General features: G+C 35.6%; 1 protein-coding gene across 1 annotated transcript in view; it reads right to left on the bottom strand.

Annotated features, from left to right (window-relative positions):
• ANK3 (ankyrin 3) overlaps positions 1-27,819 on the bottom strand; it is a gene marked incomplete in the record, with an annotated part of 170,436 nt that overhangs the window by 89,454 nt on the left and 53,163 nt on the right. The window contains 9 exon segments of the mRNA XM_072423750.1: positions 142-339; positions 780-878; positions 2,949-3,047; positions 3,259-3,357; positions 10,346-10,543; positions 12,862-12,960; positions 18,181-18,279; positions 21,749-21,847; positions 25,949-25,972. Of these exon segments, the coding sequence (XP_072279851.1) occupies positions 142-339; positions 780-878; positions 2,949-3,047; positions 3,259-3,357; positions 10,346-10,543; positions 12,862-12,960; positions 18,181-18,279; positions 21,749-21,847; positions 25,949-25,972 (1,014 nt within the window).

The raw sequence follows: 27,819 nt of genomic DNA, 5'->3' as shown, positions 1-27,819 counted from the left end.
AGAAAGTAAAGAGTAGCTAAAATTATCAATTGTACATGGATGGCATACTAAATATATGTGTGTCAGTCACAGTTTTCAGAGTGATATGAATCTAGGGTAATATACATCCCACAACACTGAAAATGAGTAGCAGTAACTGACCTTTGTGACTATGGCATAGGAAGCCCCATGGTCCAGTAGTACAGAAGCCACATCATCGTGTCCCTCTCTGGAAGCCAGGTGCAGTGGAGTATAGCCAGATGTTGTTGATGCATCTGGACATGCTCCTTGCTTCAGTAATTGCTGAACTATGTCTGTTTTTCCCAGTCGAGCTGATATGTGGAGAGGTGTCTGATCATCCTGAACACAGTGATGAAGAATGACAGATAGTAAAACATACCTAAACTGTACAAAATACTTATTGTAAAGACACAGTTATTAAATAATTTTTACCGGGTCAGCAGAAAGCAAATGCATTAGGACATAATCTTACTGAGAAGTGTCTGTCCCAAAGCAACCAATTAGATTGTCCATTTAAAGTGAGAGGATGAACACATGTGACCGGTCACAAAGGGAAAATAAAAGTTTTTTTTAGATAATTCTTTCCTCAAATGGTTCATCAAACAATGTAGTGCACTTTGTGGGCCTCATAGTGTACTGGTAACATCAATGTTACCAGTTACATAAATATCAGTATGATAATACTGTATGGGACAATAAATAGTGATTATGTACAGGTCAGTAATGTATTTGTAAATGCACAGCAATGTTGATAACAGTTGTCCCTGATAATCACTTACCTTTGCTTTAGCTTCCACATGAGCTCCATTTTGCAAAAGATATCGGACAACTTCTGATTGACCAGCTCTGGCAGCCATATGCAGTGCTGTCTCTCCCCTCTGCAAAATTAAAAAATATACAGATTAGCTTTTGTCACATCAGAGCGACCCCTATGTATTAAATGTCTGGGGAGTCAGCATTTCTATTGCATATAATATTTGCATTCTTCTTTGTATATTTAGCATTCATTGCAAAAATATTCATTGCAAAGGCAATCTGGCTGCTTCAGTACTTGCAGACAATTATTATATTTTACAATTGTTATGGTGTGAGATAGCAATTATTTTGCAAAAACATGGGAAGTAAAACTATGCTAAAAAGAACACAACAACTGCACTTCAGTGCAGTGCAAACCTATGGTTGCTAATTATAAACTCCTTTCTATGGACCTGATTTATTACAGCTCTCCAAGTCTGGAGAAGATACACTTTCATCAGTGAAGCTGGGTGAACCAGCAAATCTGAAATAAATTTGGATTTATAACATTTGCTATCAAAACACTCAGAATATTGAACTTACTGAAAATACACTATAGTTTCCCTTTAGGAAGAGAGAAGACAGTCAAAGATTTACGTGTGGATTTGTATACAGAAAACCATACTCTAATACATCCTGGAAACTGACCACAATCACTGGAAGAAATCAGTTCCCACACTGCCATTTATTAGTCACCAGACCATATCCCAATACCCAGGAAAAAAAAACAGCTGTAACAGTAGCAGAAACTAATTAATTTTTGGGATCCTCAGATCTAACATTATCACAAATGCAATGGACTGGGTGAAAAAGTGCACAAAAAATAAATTCTAAATCCTTTTTGAGGCCAAATGCCTATTTTAACTTGCATACAATATAGCATTATAAAAGCTCTTGGGCATTTTTGGGTCATTCTACGAAAGCATTTTGTAATTTCTGCAGGCAAAAAAGGAACCTGACCTAAAAAAACTCTCTGGAAATGAAAGATATGTAAATTATATGCATAATAGTAATGCCCAGAACTGAAACATGTTTTAGGCTTTTTCAAACCAACATTCCAAAATGAGGACATTTTAAATTTGTCTACTCAGATTAGCTAAATGAAGCAAATTCTTATCATTTCTGGATTAACACATATATAGCCACACCTTTACAGGGATTTTACATTTTCACTGCCCTAACAGTAGAGGCATGCTTGTGTTTGGGGGAAATTTAAATATACTGAACTGATATTGCTTATTAACTCAATTATTTGATAAAATAAAACTCAATTCTTTCTGAATTTTGCCAAGTTAATTTGGAGCTTCTTTTGGCACAGATGCATACAACTCTATGGTGTCTTCTTAAATTTCTTTTCTGGTTTTATGACCTTTCCAACAAATCAAAGTCATCTAAATGGGGGTAGAAGATGCAGTCATACGTGGAAGAAGATATGATCTTTCTTCATATTCAAGTCACACAGCTTTGTGACCTTTCTTTGGGGCCGGGCCCACCATACCTCTTATTGTGGCCAATACCAAGGGTTCTAAATAATTATTGGTGGCCCAGTAATACACAGAGACGAGATCAAAGACATGCAACTGCTGTAAAACAGAATATAACTTGTAGGTCTACTTTGCTGGAAGTGACAAGCTAGGAATATTGTGTGTAACAGAGGCAACCTTAAGACTTTCATTTTGTATTGGAGGAATCATCTGGGACACATTGGTCACATCTGTAGTCTGTCCGCATATGGGGGGAAATAAACAGATATTAAGTCGGCATTTTTTGGGGGTTATTATTCTGACACTATCAGCAGAATAACCTATTAACAAGTAACTACTTCTGTACACGTCACTCAGTCCCCCTAAACATGTCTGAATAAATATTGTGATCTCAATACACACAAATTTGTGTGCAGTGGAATCTGATATTGGCTCATATATAAAATATCATTATATATAATAATGTCCTGGCTGGTATACAGACTAAACTAAGCATCTATTGCAGTTTACTACCATTTCAATTGCTTCATATTAGTTCCGGGCCTTAGATACAGAAGGTACTAAATTCACAGGACAGGCAGCTAGCATTTTTTAAAAGGAGACAAACAATGGCATTCTTCATATTCCTCCTTAAAACATTCATGTAAAAAAACAAAAACAAATACTCACCACGTTGGTTGTGTTAGGTGAGGCTCCATGATGCGTTAACTGGGAAACAATATTCACATGTCCCATGAAGGCAGCAACGTGGATGGGCGTCAGTCCAGACTGTGGATGAAGCAAAACATATGATTATACAAATGTAGGGTCATTGGAATTTAACAATAATTCTTCCAAAATTAAATCAACCACATCATGGCCCCTATCAATAAGTCAATGGTTTCTATAGAATATAATTACAAATTGACAAGCTAAAAAAATATAGTTATAGTATAGTTGCTCCAACGTTTTGTACTATAACAGAAATGTTATCATTTACCTCTGTGACAGCCTGAATGGATGCCCCATGCTTTAGGAGAAGCTCCATTACTTTAGTTCGGTTCTTCTTGCAGGCAATGTGAAGTGGTGTGAAGCCATTCTGTATTAAAGACAACAAAAGCATGATTTAAATTAGGATTTTCAACTATAGTGCTTACATTTCCTACTCCAACTATTCAACTTTAAATATAGTTTGCAAATGTGCTGTTACTAGTATTCCTAAACATGCAAATGTATTTTTAAAGCATTATAAACAAGCTGCTATATAGAAATGTATATTAAAAAAGTTGACCTTATTAAACTGAAAGAGAAAATAACAGAAGCTGTTGAATAAAATCTAAGTACAACAGATGGCGTTTTCTTTTTGTTGGAGGGAATGGCGCACCATGGTGAAGGATTAGTTGAGAAATCTACAGCAGACTGTAAGAGCTACTCTCGGATGTCTGATCTAAATACATGTAAATATAGAAAAAAATAGAGTTTGATAAAATGTACTAACATGGTCAATACATTGAATGTGTCCTTGCTGTACATGAACAGATGTCATCATAATGAACTAAATTAACAACAGGAAATGAGTGCCCTCCCTATGGCTGGTGGTTGCATAAGGTTCAATATTCGCAAAAACAGATTTAAAGTATTGTTTGCTATCATTGTATCACACAAAGCTTTCCATTAGTTTGCCAATATTACAGCCTTTGTTTTTTTTTTTACATCTATACAAATAATATCCATATACATCATTCTCTCCTAACTAAATGTCTGGACAGCGGCAAAAACAAACCACGTGTTTGACAGACTTGTATATGTTGCAAGACAATTTAAAGGGACATTTTTGGACTTGCGTTGAAAGTCTTGCATTGAGAAAGGTATTACATATTTCCTTTAGTACCGCAGATATAACCCCTGAAATAGAACAACATTTTTTCTCCTGCATTATACTGACTGTCTTCAGATTTTCAAGGGTATGAATTCTCTAAGCTCAGCAAAAAGAGGCAACTGTAAGGCTGCACACCACTGAACTGGACTGATAAATTGTTGTGACAGATGGGGCTTTTTCATTGACCTGTACAACATTTGGAGCATGATCAAATGTAATATGGGACTGTAGTCACCAATCAGTACATTCCTTTTTTAATATATAGTCATTTTCCTATAAAGTGACATTTTCCACAATTCTTTATCAAGTTCCAATAATCTGATTTTTGTACAAAGTTTTGTCATGAACTTGGCCACATGCACTTGACATGCAGCATGAGTTGCATTTGTGAGCATGTGACCACGCAGTACGGAGAACCATTTTGTTGAGCTGCTGTACCTATTTATCAACGAAGAATGTATGTAGTTACTTTGTGCGGGATACTGAACTGCTTCATAAAATTAGGTTTGTTTTATGCTTACTGCAACTTTTGTTGGATTATAATAGTTGTATGGCTACTGTGATTTATGTTATAGGTTTATGTACCCTTGTTACGGTCAACTGATTCCCCCCACCCCCTTTCTTTTTGTTCTCTCTTTTGATATTGTGTTCTATTTACGATATAGTTCCTTATTTTGTTTTCTGATTTCTGTAAAATTAAATAAAGATATATTTTACAAAAATTAGGTTTGTTTACAATGCTGCCTTACAAAATTGGGATGTGATTAGTTGCACCGCTGTGGGAATCTCAGCACTGAAATACAAAATGTTTTAACTGGTAAAGTACAGGTCCAATATATGTATTTTATTCAAGTTAGGGGCATGTTTTTGTGGGCTAAATACATTTTACATAAATTGTGCTACAACAATTACTGGTGGAAGAAGTGGGTTTACGACAACATAATTTATTGTAGCATGACTAATATATGCTATAAACAGTAAAGTATTTTACGAGCTGAACAAGACGTCTATTGTTTTGTAAAAATTGTTTGGACCAGTCTAAATAAAATTACCATGCCATCCTATATTTCCTCACCCTAACTATTAAATTTTCCTTATGCTTTTTGAAATTTTGATAAAATTGTATTGAAAGAAAAAACTAATAAAAAATTACACAGTTCTGCAGCCCAACATATTTTTCTTGTGATGGCCCTGAGGACAATGTTTTTACCATCCCTCCCTGAGTTAATCTAGAAACCAGGAGGCAGGCGAGGGTTTTAGCCAGAATACCAATAGGAACCACAAATAAAAGTTGGCCTCAAAGATCTTGGAGAAATCGTTTTTGGGCATGAACTGTGTCTATGCACTGAAAACAATTTATAGCTGGCAACAAAAAATGTGGCACCATTGTACCAAAGCTGCAGAACTCTTAATTTCTAGCAGACTGCACTGGCAACTGCCAGAGTACAAGGCACTTGATCAAGACACAAAGTATAAAACAGCTTATAAAGTATATTTAAATATGTTTCAATATAATAAAGTAGTCAAGATGCAACCAATGTCAAAAATACTGAAAAGCTTCTATATTATTAAATACATGAATCCGAGGATACCAAGCATGCCAGAATGATGAGTAACCTGACCTCTCTCACTCGCACGCTTCCTATGCTTGCTTGCTAAGACAACAAGTCAGATACCAAGAAATCCCATCTGGCATCAGTCAAATGATAAAAAAACAAAACTTCCATTTTTCTTATCTATGTGCACGTTTCGAGGAAAGGCAAGACATCAGCTTTTGCATGACCTGTACTTTCCACATGTTGGTTGATATTCACCTTCTATCGAATTTTTTATCTGATAGATTGATCATATTTGTAGTAAATTCAACAGCAAACTGTTTATGATTAACTGATATTTTTTGGTCTTCAATCATGGTGCAAATATTAACATATATAAATATCAAGAAAGTACAAAAGTCAGGAAATATACAAAAAAATTAAGCAAATCTGAACAAGATTTAATAATTTGGGAAATAAGTAAATTGGAAAGTCAAGTATTGTACATGTGTGTGTCCTGTTACCTACTGGAAAAATCAATTAGAGCACCAAATTGGAGGATATGCCCACTTGTACTAGGAGCTCGTCTTTAAGGTAAAGTGCACTGTTGTGAGCTAGAGTACAGTCTGGAGATGAATGTGGCTGCATTTGTAACTTGCTTTAATACTTGTTCACAGTGACAATAAATCAGCAACAAGTGAAAGAGAAATCTCATTAGCTACAAAATATATCTATCACCTTGGCCCTATTCCCAGACATGAGACAGTACAATAGTTAGTGCTTTGCTAGTGTTTTCAAATGTTAACCTTTATGACACAAGGCAATTTCTTTTCAAACGAATTATTGTGAAGAGGGCAGCTTTATAATGTGAAAGAAATGTCTATAATGAAGACACCAAAAAATACAAAATGTAATAGGCTTCAGTCTAGCTATAGTCATTAAAATCAACTATTGCATTTTAAAATATAAGTTTAACTGCATTGGACCTGTTTTTATAGGATTTTACCACAATTGCTCAATCCAATTTATAATGTCATTTTAGACTTAAGGTTGACTGCAGTGTTCTACCACAGACATAATCACGCTCCCAACCTTTCCTATTCAACTGAATGGAAGCACACCGTTGCAGTAGACAAGATGCTTCTGGCTACACTTCTGGCTTCTGGCTTCTGGCTTTTCCTGGAGAGCAACTGCACTGCAGTTTGCAGCTTATGGGCACCTGGCAGATTGCCATGTGGCTGTGAGCAGCATTAAAAGCGTGAAAGGGGCCATACGTTGACAAGCATTGGGCTTGGGTCATAAACATCTGTTTGAAATCAATTTGAGAGGCCTTTGGGATTATTCAGAATGTGTACAGGTATATATGACTTGATGTTGACCTCTTTCTAACCTGACCTACATGTAGTAGTCAGATTCATCTGGATTTTTGTCTGTAATATTGAAGGCATTTGGCATTTTGCTGTTTATCCAAACAGCTCCCTATACTGTTCTTGGACAATTAACATTTGTCCTGACACAATCCATGGTAATACAGGTGGCTGAACTACCCATGTAGCTATGAATAGATATGCAACAAGACAGAACTAGTTCACGTAAATTTGATTAGCTGCTACTTATTATTTCATGATCTGGATGATCAACATGGTTTCATTACTTAATAAACCCACCTGAAATAGTTTGCCTTACATTTTTTTTAAATTCATATAATGGAAAGAAAGCTTTTACTACATATACTGGTATATATAAAAAAACGGATGTGGATTAAATTATGTTAGCAGATATGGCCTCATACTAAGTTTTCCAGCACTAGAGAAAGAACTGGAAAGATGAAATACAGACTCTGCATATTACAGACTGGGTGTTCTTTTACCTTGTTACAAACATGACTTGGGTTTAAAGCAGCAAAGGCATTAGTTAATGGAACAGCCACCATAAATTTACAAAGCTTTCCGGCAATAAAATGTTTATTTTGTTGAATGCACATAACCTTTGTGTTTAAAATCACTGCCTTTGCTAGGATCACCTTTTGCATTTTTTACTGCTGACTTAGTATATTATCACAATATGTAAATAAGCTTGGAGAAAGTAAATGTATTCTTATTAATTATGGTAAAAATAAGGAAATATATGTCAATGTACCTACAGCCTACTCTGCCTAATTATAAGTTCAGAACTAATGGAAGAAAAAACTGACACTTTAATGCAGTCCTATCAGACCACTGACAGCCTGCAATCAGATTTACACCAGAATTATAGTAAAAGATCAGCAGCTTGCTTAACAAATGACTTGATAAATTAAGACTTAGCTAGTAAAGTTTGTTCACGCTGCATTTTCTAAGCGCTTTTTATATTTGTTAATTCAATCCATCATTATTCATTACTGGTGTTGGCTGAAACTGGGATGGGGGTGCCCTTACAGCTTCTTACATTTGTGCCTACTTCATATGAAAATACTTCTATTTTTTATTGCCACCAATGGTGTGGCAATGGGTTTTTTGTAGTAGATGCTATGGGTCTTTTAAACGTTTAGACTGGACCACAAACATAGAAAAAATGACTATTAGTTCTAGCAGCAAAGTCAAAGAAAGGACACAATGCAGGAGTAATTTTCTTTGGATCACACTGTCAGTAAGAGATGTTAGGGTCTAATAAGTGCAATGGGTTGCTTTTATTCAATATCCAGGCTTCATTGGGTTGATTTGACATGAATAGAACCATGAGGCAACCTGCTGATAAGGAACTTCTGGATCCTCCAAAAGTCAAGCTATCATTAACTGGTATTTTAACAAGCTACAAAAGAAAAGGAAACTAATAAAACAAGATGACAGATTGTTGGATGACATTGTGTAGAAGGGGTGACACTCACACATTATCAAGAAAGTTTATTTCCTTTTTTATTGACCATAAATTATAAAAGGGAAAAAAAGGGAAATAATTTTCTCACACATGTAAAATATAAAAACAATTACAGAATGCTACTGGTATGTATACACATGTTAGAAAAAAAGGAAAGGAAACCTATGTGTGGCCCTTAAATATCAATTAGCTTTGTTCAAGATTTTACCAAAATTAGCGGCTAAATTTTTTTCTATAGTGACCACAGGTGGTAACCAAATGGTACTGGCAGCATTAAAAAATTGGGCAAAATATTTGTTGATCAGAATGCATTCTACCTTATATCCTTTTGTTCCCATAGGATAATTGCAGTATGTTAATATTCAGATTTTTCTCTCTTATTCCTTTAAACCCCAACCACCTCTTCCAAAACTCAGTGAAAGTCTAACATTTTAATTTCTACCACCAGATCTGACTCAAGGTATTAACTTTCCACTATGAGATATACAGCATGACAGTCTTTCACCCAATGCAGAGATTTTACTTTATGGCGGATAAGTCAGACTTCCTTCCCGTGACATGAAAAGCCATATAACTAGCAAAATACAGGATCTGCTGTAATGTCTCATAGTTAAAAAGAAATCACAGCAGACAGGCTTAAATAATAAATCATACACTGTAGAAAGTGACAAGAGAACGCATGCACTGAGGGAAGAAAATCTCAGACTGACACAAATATCAGCTTCAACAAAGTTGGAATATCCAAGGTTAATTACATTTTTTCTAACTTAAGTAACATCAAAACATGAGTTAGTTTCAAAATATTACGTAATCTTACGTAACTTTAATGTACGTATCTAAATGTAAGAGTTATTTCATATTCCAGGCCAAATCTTTTCAAAACTGCTATGTTGTGAAACTGCCCACATAAGTTACCATAAGTTTCCAGAAAACTTTTTTTTTCAGGTCAATTGTAACCGTCAAATTTTGCCTTGCTTTAGATCAGGGTTGACAAACTCTGGCCCGCAACGTCCTTCTTTTTGGCCCCCAAAGGAGTCCTAAATATGATTTGCAGCTAGCCCGCCCCTGCACTGAAATAGGTACAATTAGCTACTACAATTCCTGGCATTACTTGCATCTATAGGCCAGAGGCCTCTCTGCCTATGCGTGGCCCCGCACTGGACTGTTTTATAGACGTAGGTAATGCCAGGAATTGTAGTAGAGGCATCACTCGCGTCTATGAACCAGCATTGGACTGTTTTATAGACACAGGGAAATGTAGTAGAGGTGTTATTTCAGTGAAGAGAGAGTTCCAGCCACTCCTAACATTAGGCTCTGCATTGGACTGTTTTCTTGCAGGGAATTGTAGTAGCGGTGCTATTTCAGTTTCAAGTTTGGTCCACAACTTTGTCTTTTATAGTTTTTAATTTTGGCTCACTGTGTATGTTTACGGTATAGAATGTCTTGAACCAGTAGTCTTTAAATGTCTTCCAGCCTGTAGAGATAAGTAGATGGTTGGCTGATCCCAACTGATGACAGACAGCAGTTCTTCCGGTTCATGGGACTTTTAAAGACTTTTTGCCTATCCGCAAATCTGGAACCGTTGCGCAGATCAATTTACTAATGATTTCAACCTTCCATACATGTTCTTTGCGGCGAAAACTATAACAATAGTATTTTCGGTAACTGTAAATAAGTATTTTAGAAATATTTGCCTTGGTATTTAATTATTTTGAATTGATTATTTACCATGTAATATTGTACTTGAATTCTAGGCATGAGCATCCTATGAAGGTGAAAACAACAATCATACAGAAATATTAAACTTTGGCACCTACCAGTGCTTTGGCGTTAGGGTTGGCTTTCTTATCCAGGAGGACTTTAGCAACTTTGTAATGTCCACAGTGGGCGGCAACATGTAGAGCAGTCAAATAGTCATTGGTGACATCATCCACAGGAACATTATGTAGGAGCAGCAGCTGAACACAGTTCAAATGATCTCCTTGAGTTGCCATGTGCAGGGGTGACAGACCGTTCTGTGAACAAATAGACAAAGTCAGAGGCATTTTAGATGAACAGAAGACTGGTTTTGACAAAACTGTCCCAAAAAACACACTGGGAAGGTAATTTACTCATGTAGGCTTGGCAGACTCACATTTAACCATTGAAAACAATTTTTTTCTTCCCAGTCTTTGCAAAAACGGTAATTTCCTGAGCAAAATACCATTCAACAACAAATAATAACAAATGCTTACACAATGTAAAAGCACCTATTTGTAAATATTTTGCTGGCCAAAGGATCAGTACTAATGATCAAAAAGCCTTGTGATCCAGGCTACTTTTCCAGGCCAAGCCAGGTCCTGGGTCACCTATCAAGTCACTATGTAGTTATGCAATATAGCTTGGTTCCGGACACACATCGGTCTAAACAAATATATTTTTGATCCACCAAATGTTTAATTTTTAGGCTGCCCACAGATGAGCAGAAATCTCTTTAAAAATGTAAAAAAAAGAACAGATTTGTCTGTTCTCATTCCAATTTCTGAACTTCAGAACTTCTGAAAAATCCCTATCCTTTCCTTCCCTACTCCCCTACTCTATCCAAGGGTAGATGGCTATGATAGGCAAATTTATATGCATATTTATTCTAAAAGGTGATCCTAATCATGATGATAGCCCATTGAAAACATGTCAACATTGGTGGCTCCAATTATTTATGCCTAATAAGCCTTCTTCAACTTATGGCATAGTCCAATATATTATTCCTATATATAAAAAATGCCAGTTAAATTGGTAGGCCATGGGGGTGCAGTGTTATAGTAATAAATTCAATTAGTTCAGCAGATAAAGTAGAGATGAGTAGCTACATCCCACCCCTTCCTAATATTGGTATTCTCTGCCCTTTCAATCAATTGAAGATGTATTGCACGGTATAAGACTCCTGGGATTATTTATTTATGAACATGACATTGTGGTATGCATGGACATCTGTATATACACACAAAGTATTTTACAGAAAACATAAACAAAATCCCATTCTGTTAGTACTTAAGAAAGACGTCTATCTTAAGTGTCCTAAACAATGTGATGATTCTGCAGTACAATTCAGGCTCAACTGGTTTTCTATATAATATGTCACAGTTCCCTATTAAAAACCAGTTTTCACTGGGTTAACAGGAATCTACAAACAGTTAAACATTTGTCTTGGACAAACTGCAAGGCATATGGTCACATGAGATAATGACACACACATCAACAGTGATTTTTTGTCCAGGGCATGAATAACCCAGGCCTGGATCCTATCGCATCAGATACAGAACTTTTTATGTAACTCAAGGCTTTATCTGCATATACATGGTCATGGAATGTTGAGGAATTACAAGACTGACATAGAGTAAATCATCTACTGACATAAAATGCAGCTAGCAAAGAATACATTTCTTTCACTTACGTAGGCTGAAATTTAAACTGGAAGAACTTTCCCACATGGATATAATTGAAAGGTTGGCCTTTAGGGCTGCCTTAGGTGGGTAGGTCTTCAATACAGAACAAAAGGCTTTTCTAAATGACTTGAATGTGTGAACAGTGGAAATATTATTACTTTATCTATTAGAAAGAAAACTACCCATCATCAAAAACTATAATAAAATGCTTTGTACATTTGAAAAAAATGTGCACCGGATAATTTTTTCTGCAAGCAAAAAATTTAGAGAATATGTTAGGATAGTAATATAGGAGATACAAATGCAGACTTAGTTTTGAAGATGTACATTTCTGGGCCTTTATCCTAGCACTTCTTATTATCCTTTACCCACAGTCTGAAAGTCTGAACCTTAGAAAACTAGTGGGTATTTCCATCTCCAATATTCCTATCACAAGTGGCGTCACCAGTGTTGGTGCCCAAGGTTCTGATGTCACTGTTTCCAAGTCAATTTTCATGCCATCACACTACCAGGACCAAAATGGCTTATACCCAATAATACCTAAAATGGACCTTGGTATATAAATCATTTTGCTTCAACTTTACCTGGTGTTATTACTGGCCAACTCCAGAAATATGTTGGGAAATTCAACAACAGAACAAATGAACTAAAGAAAGGATTTGAGCTAAATGCATCTAAAATCCAAGCTAAGTTTTGGTAAGGAGAAGACAACTCTACCTCTATGTCCAATCCAAATATGTTTCAAATTTATTATGTAGAATGGCTATGCATTATGTCTGCAGCATAATTTTTGTACCAAGGGCTGCATAATCTCTATTTAATCTTCTAGAACAGATTCGTGATTTTCTTAACCCTCTCTACATACAGAGTGGCATTTTAGCTTTAGTCGTGTAGATAGTAGTTACACAGACCTTGGTTTTGGATAGAATAGGAGCTCCTCTGTCCAGTAGCATTTCCACAACTTGTTCATGGCCGCTCCTTGCACCACAATGAAGAGGTGTCAGACCATCCTAGAAAAGCAGAAAGTTTTTAGTTAATAAAAAGTTTATACTGTATGAATCAGAACCATCATTCATGTGCACTTAAACCCTTAAGTAGTTTTAGCTATGTGTACTCTTGTCTGACCTTGAAGTTGGCAAACCATTTTCCAGTGTGCCCATTGATGCGTGTTACCTCTAGAGTATTGACTTGAAACAACTTTCCTAAAATGAGGATGACGGAGGTAAAAAGCATTAATGTGTATTATGCAATATTCCTAAAGTTGAACTCCAGCATTACCTCTTGCACAGTTGCACAGGCCCCTCTGTACTGAAATTGATTACTCTGATTTCTTTGCACACTGCTAGAGTCATACAGCCTAACTCATATATCAAAATTATCACAGTAAACTTGATCTTAAAGGTTTTCACTCATTCAAGTTACTGTAATACATACAGAAGTAAAGTAATTGCAGTAATGGCACACTGGACGTATACTGTGACTATATTAAGCTAGTTTGCTTTTATAATATTTTCAACAGATGAGTTATCCTCCAACAACTTCGAACAGTTAAAATAACCCCCTAATGCTAACCTAACACATAATCTACTTCGTTAAACCCTGATGTAGAATGCTAACCTTATTTTATAAAATTGCTGAAAATTAACTGTACTGGATTAAAAAATAAAGAGGATGCCAGACACATTCATATGTGATTACAATGTGGACATTATATAGGTTGTATATCTGATAACTTAGAGGTAACACATTTCAAGGTAATTACATCCCTTCATTAGGGCTTATTCAAGAAAAAAGTGCTGCATATGCATTTTAATTTGTATATAAAATGAAAACTTTTTTTCACATTTGTGTGTTTGGTCGCCGTTTATTCTGGCACACTTTGTAACAGTTCACTGGTCAGCTTTTTGGCGTATTAATAAGAAATTGACAATGCACAGACAGCCAATATAAAAATAGTTTAAAATAAAATTCCGAACTTTAGAGCCTTCATTAGTATTTCTCTCCAGATTTTTTTTTCATCAAAAATAATAACAATGAATGCCTTCCTTATTAAAAAGTGAAGTTTTGGTTTATTTATATTCTAAGTAGGCACAAAGGCCAGTCAAAACATTTTGCCTTGTTCCCCTTACTATTTCAGAGATGGGCTTCCTAAACCATCCTGGAAAGTAGCAAATATCGGTTATATTCGTGCACTATTGCATGCTTGGCAAACATGTAGGCAGTATTTCAATCTATTGGCCTGTGAAGATAAAGCATCTCAGTCCAAAATTCTATCCATGTATGTCTGCTAATATAAATAGTAACAAAATAAAAAGATGTAATAAATCAATTACTGCATACAATCCAAGTACTGCAATAGCAGTTATCTGTACACTGGGCGGCACTGTTAGTCAAGAAGAGAAAGCTTTGCTGATGCAGCATTGTCTGCAGGACCAAATGCAGACTAGCTATCAAACTGATAAAAGTCAGATTTCAGGGGCTCAAATGGATATAAAAAGCAGTATTTTCAAAGTGATAGCGGCTATGTTTTTGTATACATAAGGATAATATTGGTAGCACAATAACTTACAGGATTTTTATAATATATGGGACAAGAAAATTTTGTTTCCAGACTATACACAGTAATAAAGACCTTTAATTTGGGGTGCTGAGCAATGATTTTGCTATTGCTGCTTCATCTGTTTAGTGTCACCAGAACTCATTTCTGAATTATCATGCTCATGTTTATATATCTTTTGCTGTAATATAAACTGATATGTAAGTAAAATTATTATTTATTGTTTTTATTCTGTGTAGTTACAAGGAGTGTGTATTTTAAAGTATGTTACATATACTAACTGGCTCTATCATTTGTCTTCCTTAATCCCAACTGAAAGTACAGATTCATCTTGTACATATATTTATTAGGACAGCTTTTGACTAATGTCACCCTCTGGTGATGAACCTTGTTAAGTCTCCAGTCAGTGGTTATAAGCTCCCAGCGTTGTAGCATGTTCCCATTACTACAGTAAGAGTGCTGCAAGGAGCCCCATAGCAGACATATTTTATTAAATTTAAATGGTTAACATCTGGAAAAGAAAACACTTTGGGCTAAGTTGCCTAATGCGTAAAATGCCTGAACTTGTGGAAGATGCTGTTGTCCAGCTTTAGGGATGCTGAGAGGTAGTGTTCAGACAACAAATGACTTGCATTTAGCAAATGTCTATGCTATTAAACAGGTTTGATGTTCTCTTTATGCTAGATTTGTAAATGCTAGGTTCGTACTTTAAATATATGCACAATTTACAGGAATTGTAGTAGTGAAAAAACTGACATAATATTGCCGACTCCCTATAAGCAGTGAAAGACACAATAGGCAACAGAACCCCAAAGTGAACCCATATACCATGGCTTAGGGTGCAATGGCTGCCAGGGGTAGCACATAGCTGCCTGGGCTAATTGGATTTGTGTTAGCTATGGTCTACAGAGATTATCAGGCCAAGCCTTAACTTTCCTTTCCCTTTACATACTTGTATTGCCATATACAGATCCTTTTCAGCTACCCACCCATAGCTTGTCCTTCTTCCACAACCTCCTCTATATCTTTGTTTGCAGCAGCAATGGACCACAATTTTACTGCAAAAACATAACCAAAAATGTAATTTTGTATATTGATTGTGTGTGTGGACATGTTTTAGCTGTTTCTGCGCAGAAATATTGTGTCACAGCAAAAATGTGTCTGGTTGTGTCAGAACTCTGCTAATTGTGTCTCTGTGGGCACTTTACTTGTTATTAGTAAATTATTGAAATGTACTTTGTGTGTTAATTTGTCCCTTTATCAGGGCAATTTAATTTTAACTCAGTAAAGAAATGGTCAGTCTACTGCATGTATGGATATATATTTTTTTTTTATCTAAAACAGCGCATGTGTTGTTGGGGTTGGAGGTGACAAAAAGAAAAAAGTAAAAACATACACTGCAGGTTCAAAGCAATCACCAACACTCTGTCCATCAATAATGCATCAATATTGGATTATTTATATCCATGTCTATCAATAGAATTGGCATCTCTTTCAAAACCTGTACAAGTTTAATGTTTTACTTGCTAAAGATTTAATTGTCAGCGCCATTTCTATGACACACAGGTACTGCTAGTCAGTAAGATCACTGTCTTGCTTCCCTTTTTAATATTACTGCTTGCTGGGTCAGCTTTACGAGATCAGTCCCTTGCTCAACAGAGATGATGATGCTGGTTCTCCGTGCAGTATGGAAGCTGAAGGAGGGGAGGTGACACATAAAACTGAACCGCTGAATCAAGAAGATACATTGCTTAATCAAGATCTATATATGTCACCTATCTGGCTGTACAGTAATAGGAACATGTGTACTACAACATTAGTTGTACATATTACAAATTCTGAGATATATAAAACAGTTTGCATGTTTCAACCATTGGAGATTGTATTGGTCTTTTGAGAGGCAACATACATGAGCTGGTAACAGGAAATAGGTTCAATCTCACCTTCTGGTCCATTTATATATAATTCAGAAAGAAAAGGACTGGCTGCTCTCCAGAAAATCAATACTGCAGTATCAGCTTTACGTAAGACATGATGCGTGAGTTATAAGCTAAATGCACATTCAGCATCTAAGTCAAAAATGTTTCTGCCTTCCAGACGCTCTCATTAAAATGTATGATATCTGAAGATGCTTTTGATAAACAGACCTTTCATGTAGTTTTTCTGCTCAGAGTAGAGTTGCTAAGTGCCATTTTTTTCTTTGCACTGGCCCAAATGTGCTGTACAGGATTTCCCAAAGTGAGCTGGCAGGGAATTAGAAATACTTATTTTTAACAGGTTCCAGCTGGTCTCCATTCAGCTGGTACCGCTGCCATTCAAATCTGACCTAACGATTAATATGTGGGTTGCAGAGAACAAGCTAGTGGTGCACAGGCCTTGTAATGTTTCATGTTCTCTTTTCAGGGTCAGGCATACCTGTGATTTGCTTTTTAAACATTTGGGGAACCTACATTTGTAGGTTTGATACATGACAGTCCACACACTATATAATGTATTATGAACCCTGCAGGCAGATAAAAGCAGATAATACTGCAAAATAACACATCAGGGCATTATTTGACCTGCAAATTTGCCCTTACATGTGTAAAATATGTTTTAACAGTGGCAGGGATAATAAACTGTAAGCTCTTCTGGGGCATATAGATTTATGTGAAGGATTCAAATGTCCTTTGTAAAATGCAGCAGTATAATCAGGTGTTCCAAAAAAAAAAAAAATAAGTACCCCTAAACATCATAATGGCAAATCAACCACTCATCAAGAAATTAGTCATTGACAGTTTCTAAAAATGAAAACAATAAACCTGATTTCTTCTGTATTTACAAAGCAATGACTGGATAATCTGTCCTTGAAGTAGCAGTATCGCAGTTGGCGTTCATTGTGGCTCTTGTGGATTTTCAAAGCTGGACACCATGGCTGGCAATGGATTTAATGAAGGACATTAATGAAGGTGATTTCTTATAAACCACTATATTTCTCAATGTGTCTTCTTTTTCTAGGTTTCCTATATAATTCTTTGAGGGAATGGGTTAAGGGTACTTTACTCATTGTACTCCTCTATTCATTCCTTTAGGAAAAGGCAAAGAGACCTATTCACTCAAAAAAATCAAAAAACAAAAAACTATTTTTACAACTTTGAAAGTGGTAATGCCAAAGTAATGAAAGGAGAGCAAGGGGAACATTTTCTCAAACATGTTCCTTATTTTTGGTGCAAATGAATGTCCCAGTGTGACCTTAAACTACTTTTCTTTATTATGGTTCACTTCAATAAGCCTTTTATTTTCTTAGGAATATTTACAGTACTTCCTTCATCTTTGTAAGTCAGTTAACAAAATCAGGTAAAGAGAATAGGACCAAGGGAGAAAAAACTTGGAGATTAGTCAAATGTTTCCCTTAATTCTGCAAACAGGCCCTTTAGAAATAAAAGATCAATGAGCAAATACTGATAAGCCCATGTATTCATAATACAAAAAAAAAACATGCAGGAAAGATAGAGACTCCTTGTCTCCTCTGACTCCAATGATAATTGCAGTCTTCACCCCAAACACCAAAGAGGTGTGTACAAACCCTGGCATCTTCAAAGTTAGACAAAAAATATTCAAGACAAACAATTCTACTGTATTAAATGGTTCCACCCTCTAATCTATCTTAGACTATATTACTATGTTAACTTACTCTTGTTTTGGCATCGATTTTAGCTCCTCGATCAAGCAGGAGTTTCACCATATTACCGTTACCTCTCTTGGAAGCCACGTGTAAGGGAGTAATGTCGTTCTGTTAAAAAAAAAACAACAAAAAAAAAAACAATAGGATGACATAAGTTCACATTTAAACCCACAGTGATAACAGAAATAAGTAAACAAGCACATGCCTAGACATCATGTTTGTATTCTTAAGTTGCACATACATCAAATACACCGTAGATGCTATAACAACAGATTCTTCAAATAAGGACTGAAATCATATACACTCATAGTCATTATATGAGTTAAATCCACATTTATAACAGCACTGGTTTAACCCATAAATAGTAGCCACCTGCACAATTATTTGGTAATTTTTATAGAGGCAGAATACACTGGGCTATAGTGGATAAACCCTTCAAACCGCTATATCACACAGATAAAATATTTTTGATCAGTGACAAGATGTATTATTATGGGATACAGTCTTTGTGTTCTTTTAGGTGTATTAACTTGTCCTGACCCAATATGATCCAAAGTTTGGAAATGAACATATAAATTTGATTGCATGAAAGGTTTCCAAATTGAAGGAAGACTGCAAAAAATCTGATATTTGGTAAGATCTGGTCTTAAAATATATTAAATATATACAACCAGGTAAATAAGATTTTAGGTGTTTATTTCGCTCAGTAAAGGACATAAAAAAGAAACAGCCAAAATAGAGAATAAAAAGCATGCTGTGTAATCCTAGGAAATTGTCAAGAATAATGAAGGCCATCATACAGATATCAGCTACCTGGTCTGCAATCAAGGCATCTGACAAAGGGAAGTCTTCCAGCATCAAATTACTTTGCAGATCAAAGTCATTCAACCAAATACTGAGATAAAGAGATGCTGCAAAAAGGGCGTTATATTAAACCATATCCATTAAAAACAACCACTTGTAACTGTGTTCAACAATCAATATGGCACCATAGCAAATTTGTAGGTAACATTTTCTATAGCCCACTGAAATTTGCTTTGACCTTCAAAGGGCTAGCTTGTTGTGTTTACCCCACAGACCAAAATTCACAGTCCTTCCCTACAATAAAGTGTCTCCAAATATGTTAATATCGCTCCTTTTCCCTCCCACACCTATTTAATTTATATTTCTTCCATGATACTCATTAAAATAATCATGTCCCTGTGATGGTCATTGTATGGTGCTGGCTCTGCTAGCCTCAGTAAAATTTTGTTGAGCTTGTAGAGAATTCAAATGAATATTTGTGGAATCACGAATGCTTCTTTATACACGCATATTGCTAATTACAAATTAAAACCTGTTCAACAACAAGACCATGCAGCTGCCTTTGGGGAGGTTTGGAAATCCATTTATATATCATTGGTGTAGGGCTTACCTTAGTAACCACACAATGTCAGAGCACATGCAAATCATACAGTTCCAGACCTCAAAACAATACGGAAACCAAGTGATATATAACATGGGACACCTTTATGAACAGGAACATTTCTTGTGGGAGATTTAGGTGTCTTGTCACCTGCCACTTCACAGCAGCACAATGTACAAGATTACCCAATGGATTCAGCATTAGCTTACAAAATGGCCATCCTTGCTGGCAGCAGGTGATAAACCAAAACCATATTTAAATAGATTATTTTAAGGGTTTTGCATGGTTTTGCATGGCTAACATTTAAAAAATGTTCTTCGTCTCAAAATCAGGAATTCCAAAGATGCTGTGCTGTAAATATATATCAGTCAGTCAAGGTAATTGAGGCAGCCACAAAGTGACAGGAATCACTGCACCAGAATAATATAGAAATGTGCTGCACTAACTCAGACATCCACACATATACAAACTGAGGGAAAGGGAAGACACAGCCAGATAAAAATATCTACATAAGGAAGTGTAAGATAGTCCATCTATGGAAAATGGATAGTCAGGTGTTGTAAGTACAATATACTAGAACATCTCACATTCAAGTCCTAACGTATGACTTTTCTGTATGGTACTTGATGATTACTTGGAGAAATTTGATTTGTCAAACTAAAGAAAAGTCCAACCCAGCATCATACTTTTTACACACTGCTTTTCTAAGTGACCCATGCTACAGTTCAGGTGTGGTATAGATACTCATCTGAATGAGATGGCAATGGTAAAGTAATTTCTCTTTGTTTTAGCTACAGACAGACTTTAAGAGAAAACCACTTTTAGTATTTTGTGTCCTGTGAAGTATTTGTCCTCGTTTCCTGTCCTGGTGATAATGTGGTCTTTGGACAGGAAGTGGGGGTATATTTCACGCACAGAACTCTGAACAACGGTAACAAGAGGGTTTTTCCCCCTTTCTCATTCTTCATTTATATACTTTTAACTTGCCTGAAATTTGATGTATAATCTATATAGAGTCTATTAGGCTACCTACAAACTAAATCTATATCTATAAAAAATAGTAGATTGTGTATGAAAGAGACATTTAGGGTTTACATAGCTGCCATGCTTTCTACAGTACACTAAATGGACCAGGTACTATTTTAGAAAGCTGCTTTACGCCTATTATTATTTAACGTGCCAGCACTTGGAAGAATATGTTCCAAGGCCTCTTCTGCATGGGTGATTATAGATTGAGTTTCCCCATGACCCAATTGCAATGTGCCTTTTGAAAAATAGCCACTAATGACTTAAAAGTCAAGTTACCTTCGTAACATCTAAGTAAATATCCCAGTTTCCAGAGAATGCATGTTTGCGCTGTAACAACATCAGTTTTTATCAGTCAGCAAAGAGCCTTTAATGTAAAACCTTCACTGTTCATGTCAATCACTAGCAGTGCTTGTAAAGCATTACAGCAGACATGCTTTTGTCTGGTGATCAATATCGCTACCAAAATGCCTACATGGTTCTTTTATCCTTTCATTTATCTGTCATGGTGGTAATAAGGATCATTTAAACAACAATTTATTATTCTATATTGATTTATTCTAGCTCCATGTAAAATTAAAATATTATGTGTGCACTGGAAGAAGCTGCTATAAAGCCTGTATAAGAACATGAACAAGTAGAGGATGCAGTTCCTGGAAACCTAGAGGTTATATATGGAGGTTTTTGGTGCTCATAAGAGAAACTGCAGCACTATTGTCAGTTTCTGATGCCCACCTATGTATATCTAAAACCACTGAAATATACATAGATTTATTTCTACATTTGGGGCAATTCATCCACATGTATTGTCTAAGATAAAAGAGTAACCCACAGCAATTATTCCAAAATGTCAAGTGAGCCATTTAACATCATTGGTTGGTTTGGGTTGCACATGAGGCTCTGAGCGCTAAGCATCTCCTTTGGTAATCACATTGAAGGTGTATGAGAATGGGCATCACTCATTACAACTGGCAGAGATTTCCAACAAGCAAGGAGTAGTGATGTGCAGATCTTGTCACACATTGTTTTGAGGGAAAACTTCCATCTATAGACACCGTAATTCTCTCATTTATAGTATTTATTTACCTACAGATAACAATCTTACAGTCAGGATGTTAACAAACATATCATAAAGTGATGACTTACTCTGGCAGTAAAATCCACAGCTGCACCCCGGCTCAGTAGTAAGGTGGCCACGTTAATGTTCCCATAATGCGCAGCTATGTGCAGGGGAGTAAAGCCACTCTGGAAAGAGCAAACAAAACAAAGGTCAAGTTTATGAATATTATGGGTATAGCATCAAGGTAACCAGAAGCAAAAGCCAAATGCATTCACATTCCAAAAAGCAATTTAGCAATAACTGACTGATAGTTTCTCTTCTACTATATGCTTATTACAAAATATAACCCTCCTGACAACTTGTGTGACTAGCTATATCTGGTGTAAATGTGAAGCCTAACACACCAGGGCTGGAAATACAAATACCCTCTTGCTGATAAAGAAAAATCTAATAAGTGTGTAATTGCTATGTCAATCATTCTGGAGTTTATTGTTATTTCAGTTGACTTTTGAAAGTAAAAATCAGAATTCTCATCTCTGTATTGTAGTAGGCAACTACAGAATCTTCATTCTGAAATTGGCTTTATTTTTGTCTGCAGAACTATGCTCAGATCCTAAGATCAAATAACATGCAGCCTGTTGTATAATACAGGACATTCCCAGCATGCTTTACCATTAATTTATTCAGTTTATTACATGTTGTGAATTGGTGTATTTAAAAGCACACTGCAAATAGCAAAAGAGTTAGACTGCCCATAGACATAAGACAATGCTCGCCAGACTTACAGAAGATCTGTTAGTGACATAAAAGAATTGTCAACAATCATTCCATTTACATGTAAGATTTTGAAGCAACTCAAAATCTCACAATCACTGAGGCTACTATCTTATGACCATGGTAAGCCCAACTCACAGCAATCAATCAAAAACAAGCTCTTAACATACAGTACACAAACCAAGTTATTCAAAATGAGCTAATTTGAGCTTTGCTTGCAATTAATAGGTTACTTGACATTATGTTAAATGTGAATACTGACTTCAAACATAAAAAATGTAATTTATATGGCCTTGTGAAGAAGAAAGGCCGCACATGATCAGGTATGTACTGAATACAAAGGCAGGCAGTGACACACCTGTCTTACTTGCTGAAAAGTTCAGTTTAGTAAAGGAAACCTTTGCTATTGGAAATTTGCAGGATGCCATTGTTAACCTCTTATTTAAAATAAGAAAAAAACAACAAAAACAAGTGGTATAACTGGGGGAGTTGTAGTATATTATTTTAAAAGCTTTAGGTATAAGTCTTTGTTCAATACATTTAGTGTCATTCAGAAAGTAAAGACATAAAGTGTTGCTGTAATAGCGGGGCTATTTAGGGTGAAGTCCAATTTAAATATATCAGGAAAGTCTTTGCCACTATATATACAAACAATAGAAATGTTTTTGATTATTTATGCATTTTTAATGTACTACTAAATATTCCATTGGATATTTATTATCCTGATTTGCATTATATTGAGAACCATTTCCTTTACAGAATTTTTGGATTCCATTTGAAATAAATTGATTGTATATCACTTTGTACCTCCTTCTAACAACCTTTATGTAAATAGATACATTTATAGCATTCTTATTTCTAAATATCTTAGGGCCCATTTAAGCTTACTTAAGCATACCACGTGTACTGCATTAGAGCACCCCATTTATTTTCTTTGGGTCCTAATTAAAACTTTTATTTGCCAACGCATCACATCACATATTATAATATATTTGCGTATATTTGCATCATTTGTTGTGGTTTGCCAAATGGTCATGAGTGTTGTTTACTGCCAATGGTATAGAATAGAGTGCCCCCCAAACCTTTTATAAAATGGCATTCCTCCCCAGATAGCCGTACTTTACTCTATAGCTTGCTATAAATTGTACTTAATTTTTCATATATGTGTGGAAGAATATCCATTCATTTCTTTGAAGAGACTGTCCACTGCAGAAACACATCATAGGCTACTTCTCCACGAGAAAGAATGGAGATTCATCTGTTCAAAAGGACCAGCTCATACAGGATTTCCTCTGTTTAACTGGGTTGGTGTTATTCCTCCATCCATAATGCCATATTGATGTGTTTGCCATATTTATTTATTTTGGGGCTTTTTAACCACAATACTTTTGTATTACTTAGCTGTAGTGGATGTTTATTAACACTTGGAGAAACTTTGGAAATCACGTAAAGGAAAATCACCCTACAAATGACATCAGTTAGAACATGACTAAAGTTTTAGGCTTTCTCTATATTATACAAGTCAGAACAAGACAATTTTAGCTAGTCTTCTACATTATGTTACAAAATATACAAAACAGGATAATCTGGATCTTTATCAGGATAAACTGTAAAGTGATAATATCATTTTTCATGTTGGAATCCTGGTATCCCGCCTCATAACACACTACAATGCGCTGTGTTTACCAAGCTGACAGATAGAATGAACTGCACATAACACCTAATGAATGAAAAGTGAAAAGAAAAAAAAAAAAAGAGGTTTGCAGCTCACAACTTGGTTTAAAGAATAACCAAGACAGAAGTGGATGGACTGAGTGTCCAGAAATGAGCCAGAGTGATATACATAGTGTAATCATGGCATAATAATAAATATATAAATACATAGGTGTATATTGTAACATCATATACACATTCTATGCACACACGTACAATTAGGAAAATTCAAAAACAGATCAAAAACTAACTAATAGGTACCCTTAAGCGTGTCTTACCTATGGTATGTACGCTCCAATACTATATAGTATACTCCCAATTTGCCTATTTAGCTAATTTCACTACTAATAAATTCATTTTTATCTATATACAGCCTCCACTACAACCAAACTCTTTATATGTCACTAATTCCATTACTGTACCTTCATGTTCTGTCCTTTCCACATCAGCACGTAAGTAAAAACTGATTTAATTTTGTCTTCCTAATTGTAAGCCAAACATATACCTCACCTTGAAAGTTGTAAATTTTTTGTATGTAGCTTATACAAATACTAATATTATGTACTAAGATGTTGCTTTTTCAACAATGCTGATTTTACCTTTTTGTACATATTTAATATAATTTTCTCTCTATATAATGTTTTTTTTACAAATACATATGGCTAAGCTTGTTAACTATCATATCCCTGAAGAAGCGAAACGCGTCGGATTCTATACAGCTTAAGCACGGTCCCCCTCATTTCTTCGCTTAATTCTTTTGTTGTTAGGAGCACATATGTATAGTACCCAATTAACACATATCTTATCGAGTATGTACTCGCATGTATATTTGTTTCACTAAATATGCTAAAATACATAGGTTATTCTTTAAACCAAGTTGTGAGCCACAAACCTCTTTTCTTTTCACTTTTCTTTTTTGCCATTTTAAGAGGTGGCTCAACCTAATTGATAGTACAAGTAAGGGGAACAACACTTATTCTTGCTACTTTACACATAACATTAACATGCTGGGGATATCGCTATGGGTAAGTGCACTACAGAGACATTTTACTCCTGGAATCTATAAAAAAACAAAGGAATCAAATCACTGATTCAGCTATCTACTGTTGAAACATGACATTTGGTGTGTACTGACCCTTTAAGTTGGTTTACAAAAAAACAAATATTTGTAAATGGAAGAGCAAGAGATGGGCTCATGTACTGTATGAGATGAGCTTTTTATCTTGTATAGTAGACTAAATTTTATAAATACATACATTCATCTAATCTAAGTAAACTCTTAAAATCTAAAACGTGGACTGTTATTGATTCAGTGACTTTGGAAAAAAAACATGCAGTGAGCCTTCAATCCATATCTCAAACCACAGAAATAAAGGCAATCTCCAAAGAGCAGAAAAGTTTAGCCATGCTGGTTGTTAAAGGCTTCGTCACTGAAGTTCTGCAGGATCCAGGTTCTGGGCACCAGTTTGCTGACACCAGGTGAGTGCAAGTGTCATGCAGAGAAGCCTAGTAGGAATCAGTCTAGGAAGCAGTGTGCCAGGACTGTCTGCCGCTCTAAATGAATGCTGATCAAACATTACCAAGACCATTGCAGACATTATATGACATTATGTCAGTTCTGCTGCTCTTTTCTAATGCTCAGCCGCAGACAGCCCATGTACAGGATTGCCTCCTATTGCACATGCTACCTTGATTTCTAAAGCAAAACAATAACTACTTAGGAGGCAACACATAAAAAGGGAAAGAGAATGCAGCAGCAGTGCTAATATATGAGCAAGTGACTGTGTGTATATATATACCTCTGTTGTCCTATTCACCACCAGCTACGTTTACACATTGGGAAGCAAAGAGGGGGGAAAAGAATGAATGGTTAGTCCTCCACTGATGACATGAATGACAAAGGATTATGAAAACTGTATGGGACATAGGATGACCACAAGGCAGGCACAGAAGGGGAGTTTAGAGTCTGATGATTAATATTACACAGTATTAGCAGGTGATTCTGCATGCTGGATCATGCAGTTTTACAACAATTTTTTTTTTCAGTGGAAATCACTGTAGTATGAATTCTATACTATCCAGACACACATTGCAATACATTAAGCCTGTAAATAATTAACAAAAATAAACTCTTTAACATTATAAATAAATGATAAATCAGGTAATAAATTGGATATTAGAACATTGAATGCTAATTAGGAGGAAACAGGGAATTTGTACACAACATGCCTATAAGGGCTTTACAGACTAGTCATGAATCCATACTAGTAAAGATTATTACTATTATTAGAGGATGTATTTTATTCCTCAGTAGTGTCTTTAAAATCAGTGTTTGCCTTCCTGCCAGTCAATTACTGTTTTCCAGCAAGTGGCAATAACAAAGTTATAAAATGGGGCAAGGGAGAAGAATCTGCAGTCAGATCGGTAAATAGAGTCTATTTGTGTGAAATACACAGCATCAAGTCTGGCCAATAGTGCAACACAAGGGAAAGTTTTCCTGAGCCCAAAACATCTTTTAGTGAACGGTAGGGCTAACTGTAGTCATGAGATCACACATCAAAGTTACCATGTGGAAAGATCTTAGATCAAATATGCAAGATTGTTGTAGATATTTTTTAGTGTTTGTTCACAAAGAGGGCACCATTTTTTACTATAATACGGGTGGAATTAGTGAACAACTAGGAAAATGGGCATCGACTAATACCACCAACACTTTCCCTGTGAATGGTCAGTTAGTGTGTATCTGCAGAGGCCAAAGGGCAGAGCTTATGTCTATTGGTATCTAGAGTGTGCCTTTCTTATAGACTGGGGCCTGTCGTTGCTGTAAAAAATGTACATGTGTTTAGAAAGCTGACAGGGTATTCCTAGTGCATTATGCGTTACGCGTTACAACCCTCTTACAAGTATACTGGACTATTAGCATGAATAATGCTCAATTCAATCAGTTGATTAACCAATGGTCCAACAGATGGAAAGTGCAGCAAAGTTAAGGGTATGTACACATGCTCCTAAATTCAATCAAGAAAAAAAGAGTTCACCAAAACCAGACACTTATCGGATATAAGCCAAATACTTATACCATCTATCTAATTTTCCAACCTTGCCAGTTGATGTGCTTTTGATTCTACATTTAATATCGGTCAAACTTGGTCAATGGAATTTAGAAATTCAGAATCAATTTATAGTTTAACTATAAACTAACTATTAACTAAATGAAACAACTATTTAAGTGAATGGGAAAATTACCTTTGCTTAACAAAATGGTGTAGAATGTCAGAGCTAAATCTTAACAGAGTTCTGACCTGGGTATATATATGAGGGCTGCTTGCCTAATGCATTAGGCTCGGATTTCATGAAAGTGAATTGTTAAAATGTACTTATGTATCCTGTAAAGTATATCTTATCTGGTGCCATGTTCAGTGTTTTTTTTTTTTTTTTTTGAATAATGTACCTAATGGGAGAACATTAAAAGTAATAGAATTTTCAAAACTTTACAGTTCCTAATCTTTAGAACAGGTACAATGGAAATCTTCAAATGTGGATACAGGAAAATTTGTGACAGATCACTTTAATCTTTATATAGTGCTTATTAAAACCTATAAAACCAACATATTTATTTAGATTGAAGATACAATTGTAGTAAAAAGAGTTATTGGTCTTCAATTTTTCA

This window comes from Pyxicephalus adspersus, chromosome 10, assembly GCF_032062135.1.
Source record: "Pyxicephalus adspersus chromosome 10, UCB_Pads_2.0, whole genome shotgun sequence".
Lineage (NCBI taxonomy): Eukaryota > Metazoa > Chordata > Amphibia > Anura > Pyxicephalidae > Pyxicephalus > Pyxicephalus adspersus.
Note: the sequence above shows the minus strand (reverse complement) of the source record. Positions and strands in the feature narration are given on the sequence as shown.